Source organism: Betta splendens, chromosome 9 (assembly GCF_900634795.4).
Source record: "Betta splendens chromosome 9, fBetSpl5.4, whole genome shotgun sequence".
NCBI lineage: Eukaryota > Metazoa > Chordata > Actinopteri > Anabantiformes > Osphronemidae > Betta > Betta splendens.
The window spans coordinates 15,720,742-15,739,478 of record NC_040889.2 but is presented as its reverse complement, the minus strand read 5'-3'; the positions used below and the strand labels follow the sequence as shown (position 1 = coordinate 15,739,478).

Genomic DNA, 18,737 nt, shown 5'->3' with positions numbered 1-18,737 from the left:
TGTGAGATGAACGGCTTAAAACCGAACGGCAAAAAAAAAAATAAAAATAAAAGTACCTCCGTCCGGTGGATGTGAATGGAGCAGTGATTCAGGCTGTCCTCCTCCTTCGCTCTCTGCATTGTACTATTGGGCAAAGATGGAGCATTAGCCTTAATTTATATCTCCTCTGGGGGAGCAGGCAGAGAGAGACTCACTTCTCAGGAGCACAATGAAGATTTATTCAGGGTACTTCTATTTTTTCGTAAGTACAAGGAGTCACGGTAAAAAGGAATGCGAAATCACACTGTCCCAGGAAATTGAATTCGGCCGGCGCGGTAATGTCGGTCATCAGTGTAATCTAATGGTACAAAGACACAAAAATTCATCTCCATTTGTTTGTTTCCCCCCAGGGATCAGGCGCAAGTGAGGCTTTACATCACGGGAGGCCAGCGAGCGCTCACAGCGGGAGGGGAGGCGGGAGGGGAGGCGGGAGGCCGCGGAGCCGCCGCCCCGTCACGCGACAAACAGTAAACACGTCAGTCACCGGCGCGAGGCGCAGACGGGAGGAGGACGGAGCGGCGAGACGCCGGTCTCTGGAATGAGCCTGTGTTTGACTTTTACCTGACAAGAGGAACTAAATGAACGCGAAGCATCAGCCTCGTTTGCTGTGGCATCTGTTGATCTAAAGGCTGAAGCTTCATTTTTGTTTTATTTACGTAACAACGGGCGTGAATAACCTGAGACTGACCTAGTTTTCCCGTATTTCCCCTGAAGTAGACACAGCCAATGTAGCAGCTCAATATTATTTAACCATAAAACCTCTTAAATGCGTGTAAATATAACAGAAGCACGGTCCTGGTACATTTACACCCTCTGTATTTTAAAGCAGCGTTTGCAGCATTGGGAGAGACCTGACGTCTGCTGGGCTCAAAGAGAAGCAGTCAAGTGTTGAAATGCGTGGGCTGCGTGCGCTCTGACCTGGGAGGACATGCCGTGGCAGGGGTAGAGGATGGCTTTGTCGTCGTCCTCCGAGCCCTGGTCCAGGCAGTAGCCGCTGGCCTTGCTGTTCCTCACCTGCGGCAACACAGGACGTCGATGAATTAATGGGAGGCAGACACACGATTAATGGTTGATGCTGCTAAAGACATTTCAAAGACTTCCAGTCGCACAACCGACGATGATGACGATGATGATGGATGATGTCAGTGTGAAGGACAGCGTCTAACCCACGTAAGGAGCTCCGGGGGGGAAATGACTACATTAGAATGATCACATGAAAGTGCAGTATCCAGATCTTTAGCCGGTCAGATTCTTGAGCGGAGCGGTTGCCACGGATTTGACCCGCAGTTCATGTACTGTAGAAATTCTCCAGTCGATTAAACGGGACAGCGCAATAGCCTCTGTCGGGCCCCCGTCGCAGCGCCTGAGCAGGTGGTGGCGTGGTGGGGTATCATCCTGGCATGACTGGTCCCAGCTCGGCCCGGACCCCCAGATGGCGGTGTGCGCCGAGCGTGAGATCCGGTTCCGTGCGATTTGAACGTGTCCGCCCTCGCTTCCGGGCTGTGACATATCTATCACGCGCCGCCGTCAGAGCGGTTCCACCGGGCCGCTCCGGTCAGCGCGTCTGACCGCGGGGCCGATGCCCAGTGACAGACGGGACCGTCTTCTGCCGCTGTGCGCGGTGGCGCGAGGCAGCCGTTCTTCAGCGGCGGATCTGAAATAGTTCCACTTAAGTGTAGCTGCCACTCTGAGGAATCCATTAGCTGCCTGCCAGAGCCGCGACGGGCGGCAGCCGAAATGCATTTCTGGAGTAAAGCTGATGATCATGAGGTTAATTCTGATGCATTGTGACATTGCATTTGCAGAGATGATTGATTTTATTTTATTCATATTTTTTGTTGAAAAATATGGGGCACTTCCACGAACCTCCTCATGGAGTCGGTGAATTTAATGCTTCAACCTGTCATAATCTCCTTTCTTCCCCCACTGTGCGGAGTGAGCAGCCAAGCCCACCACCATCAAGTGGGAATGGAAAACTAATAAGGGGTTAATTAAAGCTCATTAAAAAAGAAACGGCATCTAATCCTGCATGGTGATGCTGAATCGCTATAGCAACAAGATACCTGAACCTCCGACTGGCTACAGAATGAATTGGTATTAACATAAAGTACAGTATGAGCCTGTCACTGCTTTGATGTCTGTGATCAGCTGAGCACAGTCTCTGCTTCCCAGCTAGCGGTCAGTTGTTGTGTTGACACAAGTCATTCATCTTTGGAAGTAACTTTCTCTCTCTTCACCCGCTTTTTATCACATATCTGTAACGGAACTACTGTATAATGATGGCGAGCACCAACACGCAGCATTACGCAGGCCGTCAGCGAGAGTCCCGCTCACCTCGCCGTACGTAATGGTGTTGTTGTAGATCCGCATCTCCGGGTAGACGTGTTCCAGGTACCAGCGGAAGCTCCGGCACTGCAGCCTCTTCCTCAAGGCCAGGCGCTCTGAGACATCCCCGAAATCCACCCCGGGGTTCTGTCAGCAGGTGGGAACAAACAAAGACAATGAAACGCTCTCGCGCCGGCGGGCACTTTACTCTAGAACCGCGTGAGGGTGAGTAGATGCTGCAGAGACGGAAGAGGAGCACAGGCGGCGTATCAATCATTTAGTTACAAGATCAGCGGAAGTCATGTGGGAAAGTCACTAGACTTTCATTAAACCTAGTCTGTGCTGTGTAAATTCTAACCAGATGCTAAATTATGAGCCCTCACGGCCACGGCTGCATTAAGGAGGTGGATTTGGACTCTGACACTGTAGGTGACACCTAATCCTGGTGCACGCACACAGAATGCAAACATGCAGCGCATCCTGTAAAGTCTGAGTTAGATCAGCTGACCTGCATCATCACGACCCAATAACGCTCCTCACAACAACGTGGCCACAGTTTGGCAGTTTGCTCTCAACCTGTGTTAATGCAGAATACAGGTTGAAAACAGCCCCTTCTTGGTTTCGAGGAGCCAGTAAGGTGTTTGTGGTGGTTTTTGGACCTGGGGGCGGGCCTGTGGTGAGTCACGCAGCCCTCCTCCACCAAAGTAATTGTACAACCAGCGGAGACCCAATAACAAGAATCAGGAGAACGTGATTGTGTGAGGAGGGAGGGAGGTAGATGGAATAATGGTAGCGTTAGGTCTTTGTACTGTACACACAATAAGTCTGCTCCACGGGACAGCTGGGGTAATAATGCGCCGTGCCACTGCGCTCGTAATTACAGAGGAGAAGGGATGTTGCCTGATTGGCTACTTAGTCAAAGTTGGCGCCGGCACCTCCTCCATCCTGTGCAAACAACAGCCGCCACCTTCCGCTACTTCTCGCATGTACATGCACTGATGACCCCTGACCTCTGTAGCGGCGTGTTGCTCCGGACAGAGTTCTAGGACTCCCACTAACGCCCTTCACTGGCTATCACCTCGTTCTACTCAGCGGGAGAGGCAATTAGAATTCAACATTAAACTCTTTATTAATGAAAGTAGCTGTTTATTATTTTGGACCCGACCTCAAAAGACTCTTGAAAGTAATTAAGCCAGCGCGTATGAAAACAGACTGATTAGAAAGGAGGCTACTCTGCTTCATTTGGGGCTCCGCTCTCGCCCGTTCGCCGAGAGGCTGCGCCGTCTCCTCGCTCTGACTTTGCTCTGCTGCCAGTGTGAAGGTCAGATGGGATGAAATCTGAATTTAGAATTTCCATCGACGAGCGTCTCCCAAGACCGGGGCTGCGCGTCGGAATGAGCAAGTGAGAGAAAGAGGAGGCAGAAGAAAAGAGCCAAACGGAGTTCGGGGGCCGAGGGAGCGATCCAAGGCGGAGCTAAACTTACGTTCATGGGAATGTTCCAGGCCATGTAGACGTGGGATTTGTATTCATCCATCCACACCTCAGCGGCCCTCAGCGCGTTGCGCTTGGCGTAGTAATCTATGTCGTTGTTGTAGGGCTTCTTGGTGCGCTCGATGTGGGCCACTCTGGCACATGGCAGGACCTCCATACTCCCTCCACACTGCCACACCTGGACAGTGAGGAAGACAGAACCCGATTCAATCAAACGGTGGCAGCAGGAAGTGAACTCTCAGCACTCAGAAATGAAGAGTTGGATCAGATGCAGATAATGAGTCATGAGTCAAGATTTCTGGGCTTGGTTTTAAAGAAATTCCCTCAAGGCCACGATGAGGTGTACACAAGGTAACAACAGGATGGATGCGAGGTCACAGTGACCTTGACCTTTGACCTGTTTCACAAAAATCCTCATATTTTATTTAAAAAAGCCTAAAAAAAAACCTAGGCCTCCCCCTTAGAAGTGTGTGTCAGACCATAACGATCGTCAAATAATATTTGCATAACGTCCGCTGTCAAGTTAAGTACTTTCTGAGTGGTTGTTTCTGTGTGTGTGTATGTGTGTGTGTGTGGGAGGCCCTGGGATTGGCAGACATCCTTTCAAAATTAATAGTAATAAAGGTATAATTGTATTAAATGACATGCAGCTTCAGCTGAGATGTCTGACTTTATGGGAGAAGCCTGTTAAAAGAAGTGTTTTTTTCTTTGTCATCAGGAACGTTACCTGAGAGCGCGAGGTCGAAATGACACAAATCCATATTACTGTAGATCACAATTTCCCTGTTTAGCTGTGACTGCCTTTAGGTTGACAGCACAAAGAGGAAGCGACGAGGAGAATGAAGCAGAGGAGGATCAGGGAGTGGAAGCTACAGTGACAATGACACCGATCACCTCTTGATGTGTTTTAATTTTATGCGGGTGCTTCGTAATAAAAGTGGCTTTGTTTTAATGTCCATTCATTTATTTGAATCATCTCACTGACTTCATAAACTAACTGATGCTTTGTGGCTCAACATTCTAGTGCATCTTTTCAAAGTAGTATGTGCAGTAATTAGTTGTTATGAGCAGATGGTCGGACTGACAGCCCCTAATGACACATGGATTTCACTTTTAATTTGCAGCAGTTGTTAATTTGGAGTCATTATTATTAGTTTACCACAGACCAATCACCACACAGCTACACGTGCTAAGGCGTCTGCTGAAAGGAACACTGGGCCTCATCACATAAACCTTTATTTGTGTCACAGTGGGAACATTTCCACGCTGCAGCAGGACAGTAGAGATAAAAGAGTAAAAAAATACAGCATGAAGAATTTCTAAGACTAGAAATGTATCATATTTACAGTCATACAGCTAATATGACTAGACCTGAACACCTGAAGAACTGTATCTAGTTCACTTCTCAGCTTCAAATTTGTGTGTACTTGTGTGTTAACTACAAAACTACAAAATAAAACAAAAATGATCAGTTGGAGTCATTCTTATCCAATAAACTACTGTACACGTGGAAATTCTGTTGCGAGACGCTGCATGTCAAGTCCTCAAGAAGGTCTAATTGCGTTGCAAATCGCAAAGCATGAAAAATTATACATAATCAAAAATGTGTTTACTACATTAATAATATATTTAATGAGAAATATGTTTGAATAATACCACAAACTAATGTTAATTACGTCTCCTCAGTAATACAAGTTCATTGTGTTTTAAGTGGGCTTTCTTAAACAGAAAATATACAGATGTATGGACACACAAATGGGTGACGACTTACTGCAGCGCACAGAACTAAAAGATGACCAATGTGAGAGGATGCTTGAAACCAAGCTTCATAAGAAACAAGCAACCTGACTAATTCTCTACTGAGCAGTCTTTATTTTCACGCGTGTTGACGATGCAGGTACTGAAGATGCTGCAGTCCATTATTTCCTGCCCAAGTAAGTCCAGACGTTTGTGATGAATGGTTCCGTGACTTGATGACCCAGAAGAACAGGAGTCACCTCTGACAGCCAGTGAAGCCCTCACACCATTAGTGCTGTGCGTGTGACGGGAGGCGAGTGGCGGTACACCGTATAAAACCAGGCGGCAAACACACGTCACCTTGGAACGAGCATCAATCACAGCAAAGATGTATTGATTGAATGCAGGCTGTTGTGACACTCAACCAACACACTGACTGCAGAGACCAGTGGCAGGCAGTCACATGCCAGTAAAACAGCCATTTCTCCGAGGGCAGCAGCAGATCTGAATTTCAAAACCCTTCCTCATTCATATACAGTATGCAAATGGGCTAAGCCACGGCGCGCGGCGGGAAGCTGGCCGGGTAGCCGGGTGCTGGCGATGTCATCGGAATGCCACAGCATATGGTAATGTCCCTCCAGCTGCACAAACGGCAGACACTGCACCACCCAGCGCTTATTAATGATGATCGCCACAGTGCGAAACAGATGTACTGATCCATTAACTGCTGTCTGAACCCAAAGCCACACACGCACGCACGCACGCACGCACGCACGCACGCACGCACGCACGCACGCACGCACGCACGCACACACTACTACATTATTGAGAGGTGAAGACTGTTTGGATGCTCCATTAAGAGAACACACTACTTTTAAACAGTCCTAGCTGGAGCACGCCGTTTCTACCGCGTTAGGTAAATGGGCCTAAATTACCACACAACACTATTAGAAGGATCCGGGCTCCATTTGCATTTGGTCGCCTGCTGTGCTTGGAGAAGCCAAGCATTTGTTGGTATAGTAAAACAACAAATCAACTCACCGGAGCGAGCTGCGCCAACCTGCGCTCCTGCGAGCAGGCAACATGTTTGTAGTTGGGAGCCATATGGTCTCACTATCAAACATTTACCCAAGTCCCAGTGATCATCATTTGAACGTCTCTGCAAATGTGTGCGTAATTGTACATTAATAAAGACATGCAGGCGCCTCTCCGTTGGTCCGTCTCATCCTCATCGCCTTCCCGTCCCCGCTGTGCTGGAGTAGTTCTCAGCACTGACCCTCAGCTTTAAACACATCTATTGATCGCCTGACCTCTCATCTTCACTGCTGATGATCCATAGTGACCCCGGCCCGAAAAATCCATTAGTACTTTGGAGTGAACTTTACCTGCTTTGCTGCCGCTCATGAAAAGCGCTTCTTTTCCACTATAGGCTTCATCACTGCTGCATTTCTCTGACTGCACCGGAGGTGAAATGCCAATTTAATGGTAAGTCTGGAGTCCCTGGGGACGTCACCCGTCACCTTTGGTAACGCAGCAGGCTCTGTGTGATGCCGCTCCTTTATCTAGGTTTCCTGTTTTGAATCGATGGTGCGCGCACGTGCCTGAGCCTCTCTGTGTGTTAACTGCCCGTTGGACTTGCACATGGAGCACTCATGGGTAATTGAAAATGTGTATATGTGTAATTGCAATTAGCACAGCGGCAGCAGTAAAAGCAAATGGAAGATCAATATTTTCTCAACCACCATTTCCAGAAGGTCAGAGAACTCAGGAGCTACAGTAACAAGGATCTGGACCGGGCAGCGATACAGCATCTCTGCAACAAAGTGTTTTTAATGTGGTGTTGTTGAACATCTATCGTCAGCCATGGAGGGAAATTATATTGATTTAAATTCTTCATATTGTTAAAAATACACAGTGGTCCAGGATCAAGTGCAATTTGTTTCCTTTAATGTCTGCCAGAGAGAGACTCCGCTGCACATCATTGCCACTGTAGCAGCTGACAACAGTGATGGGCGGGTCAACTGTAATCATCTCAATAAGCATAATTTAGCTTTGATTATATCTCACTACATGGTGTGTTAGAAATTACACACTGAGTAAACTACAAAAAACTATTAAATACGACATTCAACAAGGCCAATATTATTTGCAATTTGGTTGCTATGGAAACCAGCCGCTCTGCCATCTCCTCCAGCGGGTTCCAGCTTTCAGAATAGATAGTGATGCCGATTAGGCCGAGCTGCTGCAGCTTCCTGCTTACACGTTAAGCTCTGTTTACCTCTAGGAGGAGGCAGCGTCTGGGATGCTGTCTGGGAGCCAAATGTATGGGCTCCTTCGTATGGAGTTCAGCTTTGCTGTCTTTGTATCCTCGGATGCAGTTATGTGCTTCCTGAACATCATTTAAGTACAAAATCCTATAACGGACCTCAAACTGTACTGGACTGAACACACAAGCCCACTTTGAGCAATAATGCTCCTCTGTGGAAAACAGTAGAGTAACATGTAGACATTACAGGACTATAAGATAAACATACATGAATGTTCACGCAATTCTGGGCTTGTTACCAATTTTGTGGAGAGAATATCGATTCACAAAGTCCGTTAACAATTTCCCTACATGGTGGAGTGTGCAGATTTTCAGTTCTAACCTGTGTGACAAGTTCATTTGCTGATACAAGACATCTGCAGGGAGTCAGCGGTGTCTGAGTCCGTGACCTTTTTCAACGCGAACTGTACGAGAGAACCACTGATCTGATCATTTGGTGCTCTGCACATCTTGTGTGTGGTTCATGACTTTGTCCTGCAGGCTGTGTCAAACGCAATAACACACGTCCAATAAAAAGCAAGCATATGCAACTGATATAGCTTTAAAGGGGAGCGACGTGTTGCTGTACAATCATGATCAGATATTCCAGTATCCCAATCGTCTGCCTGTTATGACATCCTACACACAGGTCCTCAGGACTGCGTTTCAGTAAAGTCCATTTGGCAGCGACCCTTCATAAAAGTGCAGCGTGCATCATTAGGAGGAAGCACTTAACACACAGCTCTTTGATGTACTGAAGTGGTAATGTAATTGCTAATTTAATTTAATTGTCTCTGTACATGTAGTTAGTTAATTGCGGCCGAACCATTTGTATGATGAGCTCCACGAGGCTACAGAAAACATCGGCCATAAAAGCTAATAATAGCAGCAAACAGGTTTTCATTAGCACCATTACACGGTGTAATCAATAAAACAACTCATACAGTACACAAAGCTCTGGATTCAAGCAACCAATTTCCTCCTGTGGGTGTGTAAAACCACTGCAACATCATCTGCATCATCATGGGCCACGACTATCTCCACTAAAAACCTAAATGAATAATAATCAAGAACCATTTTAGTGTCAAGTGGAAGATTGTGTTCAAACAATCTTCAACCAGCAGTGCTACTGTAACTAAACATTCAAATTAAACGTCGAGTCCACTGCTGCTCGTTGTATACTAGCTTTAAATTCAGCTGATTCTTACTGTATCATTTCTTTTCGACTGTTTGTTTAATAGCTGGACACTTTCTTTTTCCACTACAAAGAATTTGAATGGATGTGAGGGAATTTTTATCTTCATTATAAGATTTAACATAGATGTTTTTGTACTTCCTCTATTTATATTGTCCAAACACTTCATAACCAAGTAGTGTGCAACAAATGATGGGAACTACTAATACACAGTTCCACTTGATGTTTCATCATGATAGAAAAAAAGAAAAAGAAAAGAAAGAAAAAATAAAAAAAAAAGAAAAAAATAGGACTCTGGGGTCTGAGCAGACATGTTGATTTGTCCTCAGTATATAAAAGCACAAAGAGTGACAGAAATATGTCACTGTGTAAAGAGTGAACGGAGAAAAGCTTGACAGACAAGTTCAAGCCCAGCTCACTCTGTCACATCTGCACATCAGGCTAATGGCTGCATGGAATGAATGTCAGATGGTTTCACACAGAGACTGACATTCATGCCTGATCTGGAAAGATCTCAGCTGTCATGTTTTCATCAAGCACGTATCTGGGAGTAGAGCAGCGTCTGTGAGTTTAGACCACGGCGTCTCATTCCGATTCGCACCAGTGTTACCTGAACTCAAACGGCAAAGGTGGCCACAACAGTTAAACTTTTCCTCCATCAGGGCTCGAAATTAAGGCAACGAGGCCAGGAGAGGCCACGGAGAAGCAGGCGAGGACTCCAGACTGAAACGATGAAAGGGAATACGGACCTAACAATATGTCACAGCTGATCTGTTAGACAGGCAGGGCGAAAAATGATCCTGCAGCGTAGTAATGTAGTAACAAGAGGTTAAGCAGAGTTCATCTCCACTCGAGTCAGATATTCTGTTTGCGTGGCTGAAACCGATACGGCTACAATAGCTGTGCAGACATGTAGGAACAAAGAGCGTCAGGAGCGTCTGTGCTCTGCAGCACCGAGAGCTTCGTGCCGCAACCTCTGTGTTTTCTGAGCCATCCCGTTCTAGAATATGAATGTTCATTAATATCGCAAACACTTTTTCACTGAAGTGTCTTAGAGGCAGTGGAAAACTTCACTTTAATGTAGGTGTCATACGCCAAAGTGAAATGCGGTGGCCTCTCCGCTTCGCTGGGTGGCATTAATTGACTGCCAGTCTACCTTCTCATAATGTGACTTCGCACATGATTATAAAAACGCATTAATTCCTCCTTTCATTGGTTCTTCTCCATACGGAGAGGAAGATAATTGCCACTGTTGGCAGAACACTGGGAATTAACTTTATATAAGTCACGTCTTTACTTTCAAACGGTGACTTTTAGTTAACATTCCTCTCAGCTGGTGTGAGAGCAGACGTACACGGATGATCATTAAAATATTAAAGGAGACGAACATGAAGGACATAATAGAATTTTTATGCTGTTCATCGCCAGGCTTAGTTTGCTACACTGAACATTTCAAAACGGGAGGAGATCATGATGATGATGGACGTAACACAGGCTGCTGCCCTGCTGGTGGTTAATTAGACAAGTTGCCACCAGACACCACTGACTGGCTCCACTGTCCCACAAGGAGCCAGAATTCTCCCTGCAAACCTCCATGCACCAACCTTTACGCTATGTGGCACCGGTTCATCAAGCTCACCTGTCTAAAAATCTAAAAACACAGTTCTCCAGCATTCATCACCTAAAGGTCGGCTAAACGTTAGCTTGTTAGCTTGTGAATCCTGCATATGTCAGTTTTCATGTTTGTTGTTGAGGACGGTGAAGTTGTACTGTGGAGCAACTAACAGCTGTTCTAATTATGTATATAGGAACCATAATTCAAATGACTAAATATGAATTATTTAGGTTTAGGTGGGTTCAAACATTCTTCTGGAATCAGTCTAACACACTGGGTTTCAGTGCCAGTATGTTTTCTGAAGAAAAATCCCCATGCCTTACATGAATTAACATGTGTTGCAGGACTTCCTTTAAGATCACGCTGACATTTTCGCAATTAACTTGGAAGAAAGCCACTCACAGACTTGCTGCCTCCACTTGAGATAACGCGTGTGTGCTCAGTTGCATCTAGGGAATTTGACTCATCCCTGTTTTTAATTGAAATGCGTGCCACTCTGCAATCTCTATTCCCATGTGACGATTTATTCCAGAAAGTTTCACTAGTTTCAAGCAGCGCCGGGAAACGCTGATTAAGGGTGTTGGCTAAGCATATTTAGAGCTTCTGTTATCCTTTTTAAAGGTTATGGAGCGTAAGGAGTTGAGACATTATGATGAACATCCAGTCATTTTAGGGGACACGGGGGACACGGCCTGAGAACCCTGTGATAGGCTGGAAGAATGCTGACGAGGCCAGTCATAAAAAGCAGCATATACAAGATATGTAGCTCTGGTGTCGCTATCTGCACAATGTTTATTTACACTAATTTCTAGATCTGAAAGCTGTGAATATCACACGGCCATTTTTCAAAGCGCTGCGCGAGCAAGACGGCGAATAATAGTGAAATAATGAGGCCGTATTATAAAGTAAAGGACAAGCGCATTCCCCTCGGCGCCGCGCTCCTGACATCAGCGTAAATCAGGCTGCTTTTCCTCGTCTCATGGATTATTTACGCCAAGCGTGGGCCGGGCGGCGGCGACGCAGCTCGCCGGCGTCTGAAGGGTTAAATGCGCATTAGGTTATAGTTGTGACACACGTGCTGTTGGAGGTGGGCTGGGAATGACTGATGACGGGCACAAATCCGGGCCGCTAACAACGAGCCGCCTGAGTCACCGCCTGCCGCAGCAGACGGACACGGAGCCGGAGCGCCGCCGGTTGGCAGCGCCTGACATTTGACTGATGTGCGCGGCCTGAATGGGCCGATTAGTCGCTATTCACAGGGAGACGTGACGCGGGGGGGGGTTCTGATCGTGCCCCCAGGATGTTGCCTAGTGCTTCCTGCTGGAGTAGAGCAGCGATCTATTGTTCTTACAAATGAGATGTAACATGTTAATAAGTGGAAGTTAGAAGACAGAGGCGTCCGTCTTGTTAACAGAAGGGATTGATGCTGATTTTATCTAGACACAAAAAAGCACGGTGACATTTGATCTGAATATAAAAACATTTGTTCCTCCGGTGCTTGATATTTTACACTGCCCTCACACGCTCCATCTTATTTTCTCCTGACTGATGTAAACTAACGTCTTTCCTCTGCATCGAGTCCCATCATCTGATTTCAAGCCTCCTTTACCTACCGCTCCTCCACATACATGCATATTAGCTGCCGATGCAGAGATGAAGAGGAGCGGAGGCCCGTCAGACGCTCATTCCATGCCGCTGCCCCCCCTCATCTCCGACACGCCCGCTGCTTCGCTGCTGCGGCCAAATCAGTTTGCACTAGTGCTCTTCAAATAGTTTGTTTCAAGTTTTTCGCCTCGTCGGAGACATCCAACAAAGGCAATTACGTGAGCTGATTAACTAATCCTCAGATAATGAATGAGACGAGCCAATCTGTGCCCGTTAAGTGTTTGCTGTATTTCCTGGTGATGATACTGTCCACAGAGAGAGCTTTAGATGCGCCGCCATAAAATTCAATTGTCTTGAGTAGCACAAGGATGTGGAATGCCCAATTCATCTGAAATGATCTTAATTACCTTGTCAAAACGGGCTCAAATTAAAGTGGGAGTATCTGCAGTCGCTGGGGAGAGAGGTTCCTAATGAAGTTTACGATTCGTGTGGTTAATCAGCAAGCTGCTCAGGAAGTGGCGTCGCCGCGCGTGCAGTCCACCGATGCGTAAATCACGCATGCAGCCTGGATGAGCGAGACAACAGCAAAACAGTGTCGGCCGTTCAAATATTTATGCAGCCCGACGCGCCTAAATCACCAACGGTTTCATCCTGTCGCTCATTTCGGCGCGGACACCGCCATAAATCCCGACCGGGCGAAAGCGCGTCACGCGGCCATATGTATAACGACGGCGGTAATTCCTGTGAAACAACAACTCCGGTGTCGTGCGCCCAACTTTAACAGCTGCATCCGTTCTCACCCGCCTCCGTGAGATGGATGCGGGCTGGAACATACAGTAATGAAGCATGCAGTAAGTAAAGCTGAGTCCATTAAGCTCCAGCAGATTGATTCAGACGCTAAATAATGCAGGCATTGAAAGAGACGAATGCTCGATCAATAGCCGATGTTATAGTTACCTTTAGCCGGCCGTCATGTCATGATGGAGCAGACGCTTCCTGTCACAGTGAATCATGCACGGTCACGTGCGCCAGGTGTGGATTTAAACACATCTATTAGCACAAGTGGAACATACTGAATATACTAAAGGGGGAGAAACCACTACAGTGTGTTGTTCTAGCATCACCGCCACAACACGCTAACATATTCAGTATCTTGACGTGTTGATGATGCTTTTGACCCTTTGGAACTAAACTCTAAACTAACTCCAAGTTAGTTCTAGTTAGAGTTAGTTCAAAGTTAGAGCAGTCATGAGTCATGTGACTCGTTCTTACTCCACATTAGGGCATTTAGCCAACAACTGCCCACGTTTGTGTCTTTCTGTCCAACTGCTGAAGTGAATTACAGTATGAGAGTTCCTCGGAGGCCTGCGATTTGCTCCCATCTCCAGAATGACTCAGTGCTTCTGAAAAGACTCGCATATGGTCAGCGCCCACTGCCGTTTGCAGCGCGGTGGAAGCGGGAACGCTGGAGACGCGGGGCCCGCCGGAGCGCAGGGTGTCCACAGATGGCCGGGGACCGGCGGCGCCTCTTAACGGCGGCAGCGCCCTTCTCAAGGTGACTGCCGCGCCGTCGGAAGCGAGCGAAGCGGCCGTCGAACGGCAAGCGCGTTCGAGTAAACGGCACAGATGAAGGAGGAGCGCTGCTCCTGGAGGAGCTGAGCTTATCGGCGAGCACCTTGCCCTAGGCTTATCGAGGCAGCCCACGATGGCGCGCTGTAGCCTGCGGGTGACATTAGCATTCACTGTGTTAATCCTGCTAAAGGATCGGAGTCAACACCTGCTTTACCGTCATGTCACACGCACAGTCACATGTCACAGCAACAAGGGGGCCTTCGAGCTTTAAATGATATAGATTTGACTGATGAGAACACACGTCACAGCCTCAGCACTCGTCAAAACAACCCAAGTGACGGACAGAACCATTTCACAACTGCCTTGTACTATGATTTTGCGGCATTTGTTCCCTGTGTGCTGGTGTTGCGTTAGCTTTGTTCCCTGGAAGCTTGAGTCCCCACATTGACCTTGGTAGATGAGTTGCATCCTCTGTGTCCCTGGTTCTGTCCTTTCTCATTGCTTTTAGTTACTAACAATACCTCTCGTTCCATCTTTGGTCCTGCCCTGGCAGTGATTCTGTAGTTGGTGAATGTTATTTCCCATATGTTCCTAATGTTATGTTCCTTAGCAGTTTAGCAGGTTTGTGGGACTGCAGACGGACGTTTGTGTAGAGAAAAGTTTGCCCCAGTTAATTAAACGTCCTCTGTCATCAGCTAAACAGTGCAGTGCTTTAAGTGGCTGTTGTGCTTGTACCGTATGATAATACCGTGCACCTCCGTCCTACCTTTAACAAATCACTACAACTGTTGGGTGTCAGCTCTCTTTTAATCTATTTGTAGCTACACATCCAGATGGCTGGTGAGGTTAATCAACTGCGCCACAGTGTCCAGGTTTCATATTTGTATCAGCGGCAGATGTTCTCAGAATAAACCAAAAGCAACATCTGACTGCATCACGAGCCGCTTTGAAGCAGCACCTGTTATTGTGCCACCAGAAATAATGCTGACTGACTCATCTTGTTTGTTTTGTGCGTTTTTTTTTTCATTAAGAAAAGTTGCCATCTGGCAAGACGGACCGCAATATGAGAGTAGCTGGCAGAACACGATGCTGCATAAAACGAGCTCCTGGGCTTATTGTCTCCAACTGGTGCACCCACACACACTGATAATTAGTTAAATGATAATATACAGTAGTACTTGACCATAATATTATTTGTGAAGTTATTGATAGTCTATTAGAGTACAACTTTAAAGAGCTACTCGGTTTGGAGGAAGTACATTCTACATTAAAAGACGCATTCTGTGGATACAAGAAGCATCTTCATATACATAATATTTAATATGTATCTGAATCACATACATAATAATTATTATGTATATGACTCATGATTATAATATATTACGTAATGTTAGCTGTATACGGTATAATGGCTATTTGTTCACATTAAGCTAAGTCCTAAGGGTTTTAAGTATTTTCGGCCCCATGAGTCTAAATCATTTCTGGTGGCTTTCAGTGTTTTCACTATTACAATAATAATAACCACAGTAACTAACTTCCTCTGCCTGTGTCTTTGTTCCTCACATACAGTATCTGTCTTTGCCCCCCCGAGGAGGCATAATACACAGTATGGAAGGATTCATGTGTAAATTATAGATTTTGTTAAATATTTAACACTTAAATCTATCTTCAAAATAATAAATAAAATGAAGTAATGAATAATAAACTGTCACCGTGATGTAATAAGTACTCGGGATGCATAGAGGACCAAGTGAAGTTTAATTATTTCCCGCTCCTGTCTGGTTGCTGCTACCGCTAGACTTTAATTAGGTCCATTCTCCTCACCACAGACAGATTATCGTCAGATGCCTCGAGGCCAGGCCCAGGTGGTTATGGAGACGGGACTCCAAAGGAAAAAAATCATTTTTTTGGTTCATTACTTCTGAAAGGAGTTCCTGGTGAGTTTAATAAATGTCACAGAGACAAGCAGACCACCCAATGAGATCACTTGAGTTCCACGAACTGACTGATTGGATTGTTGTGAAAATGAGACGCATTTCATAAAACGCTCGGGACGGTTTCCTGATAGCCGAGTCAGAACATGAGCGCATGGCGAGTTAACCTGTATAAATCGAGAAGTCTATGGCGCGCTACTAGAAATGTGCTTTTCCCTCAGATGCCATAATTTAATAAAACTATACAATATTAACTCTAACACAGCACGATAACGCATGCCAGTATCACTGTGTCTAGTTAAAAAACACTACACAACCAATAGTAGATACTGTAATCTCTACTCACCAAACCAAAGATTGGGTGACTGCATTCATTATCTAAATCAGCTGGGACTGTGCTACACCTTAACAATGCTTACTGTATGCATCAAGGCGTTACTGGTGTATAACTATATGACCCCTGTTATTCATGGACAGAGCTGCCACAGTATAATACTCAAGCTCACAGATCCTTTGAAATGAAAGGCAATGTCCTGGTTTTACAGAGATGCTACATCAGCAGAGACTCAGCAAAAGCAGAGGGGTGGGAGACACATTAGAGGATAAACTCATATTGACACTTCTGGCAGAATCCATCACTTCTGTCCTCAACCATCTTCCCTGTGTTTGGGATGCAGGATGTTCCCACTCAGCCGCGTTATTTCCAGTCATTAACACAGAGGGAGACAGTGTATCAGACCAAAAATAAGACACAATAACAACAAGAATACATCCGGGTGATTCAATTTTCTGCCACTACGTTTAGGATGCTCTCCATCTATTCAGATGCGGGCCTTCGGGTCTATGGGCGATAATGTGCCTACTCTTCAGTACATCACGCTGGGAGCATCCTTCCCATGACCACTTTCTGTGCTTCCGCCATTTGAGCCTCATTTCTGTTCATTTCTTTTCATCCTCGGCTCTGACTCTTTAAATTATACACGCCCCAAAAAAGAAAAACAGAAAACCGCAGCGAGATCTATGATTTATTTCCCCGTGCCTCTGGTTTTCTTCTGTTCTAATCCTCCACCACACGCACACAGCGGTGCTACAGCGCGTAGCGTATAATCAGCCCGGCACGTCTCTGCTTTCCCGGCTCCAGGCTTTTACCCAGAGCCGGCTACAGGAGCCAGCGGCTCACTGTAAATTATGAATACGCAGTAACCTTTGCACGTGAACCCGGCCTTTCATCAGCGCCCCGTGGTCACAGGGTCCCATGCAGCCTCTGCTGCTGCGCGCTGCCCTCGCTAATTGTTAAACATGTTCCTGTCAATCAAGCCTATCCGTCGCGGCACCTCCTCAATGAGCTGCTGCTGCCGCGGCCGTGGCGGTGGAGTGATTGCCCTCCGCTCGCCACAGGCCCATCTCTTTTCCATTAGCGGCTATGAATGCGCTACCAACGCTCGCTGCGGACCGCGGACCCGCTTCCGTGGCGCGTGTTCCACTTCCACGCCGACAGGCCGGGCGGGAGGCGGTAATTGCATGTGTGGGGGTATCGTCCACGTCCACGAGTCAGAGAGAGGCCGTAAACATTCACAGCACGAGTCGGCAAGGAGCTCGAGAGACTCCGAGCTATAACAAGTTGGACTACATCACACAGTTCAATAGAGAGTTGTTCTAACTTTATTAGGCAGCTGTAGCTGAATTGATCTCCCCCCACGAACCTCGTCTAAGGCTCTTGTATGGTTCTTTAGCTGCACATTAGCACCTCAGCGGATTAGGAAAACACTGTGTTACCTTCAATGTTACACCGAACTACTGCTCCACATTATGATAAAAGGAAGTCACTTATGGGATAAAGACAAATGATCAGTGTCATATTGTCAATAGCAAACAAACAAACCAAAAACCAAGATTCGATGAAGGGGGAACCGGCTCTGTGCGATAATGAGGTTCTCTCAACAACCAGGATTCCACGTCTCCGGCCTTCAGTAGTCGTCACTACTGAGGTGTCGCTGAAGCCATCTTGGGATTTTGAAATACATGTAGGCGCGACGTTAACTGAAGGAGTCGGATCTTTCGAGCATTTCTCATTCCAATAAGCCCAAGGAGTGCGTTTAGATTCCGAACGGTTCCACTCGGCTGGAGAGAAACATTTTCTGAATTTAAACGCTAACCAATTCTTCAGCAAACCCTTCACTCACACCAAGCGTTAAATTCAACTCAAAGCGGCAGCAAAAGAGATTTACATTTTCCGTATACAGGCTTTAGAGCCTTTGGGTTGCTGAAGATTTGCATTAAGGGGATTTTTTTTTCCCACTCCCATCTGAAAAAAACTTTGCAAAGTTTAATCATGGTTTCTGTTGATGCCCCTGGGTTTTGTATCGAGAGCTGTCTCCCTCTGGCTGGGAAACATGAAAAAGAAAAAAAAATTCTGAGTCTGAATATAGATTTCAAAAATCACTCCAGCTAGAACTGTTCATCTAAATATTACGCCCTCAAATATTGAATTTGTAATTAAGGCTTTGTGTGTGGCCTTACTAGTCTACAACAGCACACAAACCCCCTCAGCGCTGAAGGAATACCTCATTAAAAACCAACTTTCCTTGCAGCAGTTCGTGGAGCAATTTCTTCTCCTACTTAACACGGCGACTTTTAATTTAGCTTTAAAAAAAAAAAGAAAGTCTACATTGCAACTAATTTATTGCAGCCTCTTTCTAATTAGAATGTATTTGAGTGGTCGTATGCAAATAATCCGGCGCCGCTCACCCGCATGCCCAGCTCGATGTTCTCGCCTCCGTAGACCTCCATGCCGGGATCCAGGAGCCCGATGTCACCGAAGTATTCTCGATCAACCACGAAGGAGCAGCCGATCATCGCCGGAGTCCTGGGGGAGCGGAGCAGAGACAGGCGGCATCGCTTCCATCAGAGACTCTCAT

The 18,737-nt window shown here is 46.4% G+C and overlaps 1 protein-coding gene across 1 annotated transcript in view; it reads right to left on the bottom strand.

Annotated features, from left to right (window-relative positions):
* Nucleotides 1-18,737, bottom strand: part of galnt9 (polypeptide N-acetylgalactosaminyltransferase 9) — a 56,728-nt gene that overhangs the window by 3,360 nt on the left and 34,631 nt on the right. The window contains exons 6-9 of the mRNA XM_029161483.3: nucleotides 18,568-18,685; nucleotides 3,849-4,034; nucleotides 2,374-2,511; nucleotides 958-1,053 (exon numbers count right to left, since the gene is read on the bottom strand). Of these exons, the coding sequence (XP_029017316.1) occupies nucleotides 958-1,053; nucleotides 2,374-2,511; nucleotides 3,849-4,034; nucleotides 18,568-18,685 (538 nt within the window). The remainder of the gene's footprint in view (nucleotides 1-957; nucleotides 1,054-2,373; nucleotides 2,512-3,848; nucleotides 4,035-18,567; nucleotides 18,686-18,737) is intronic.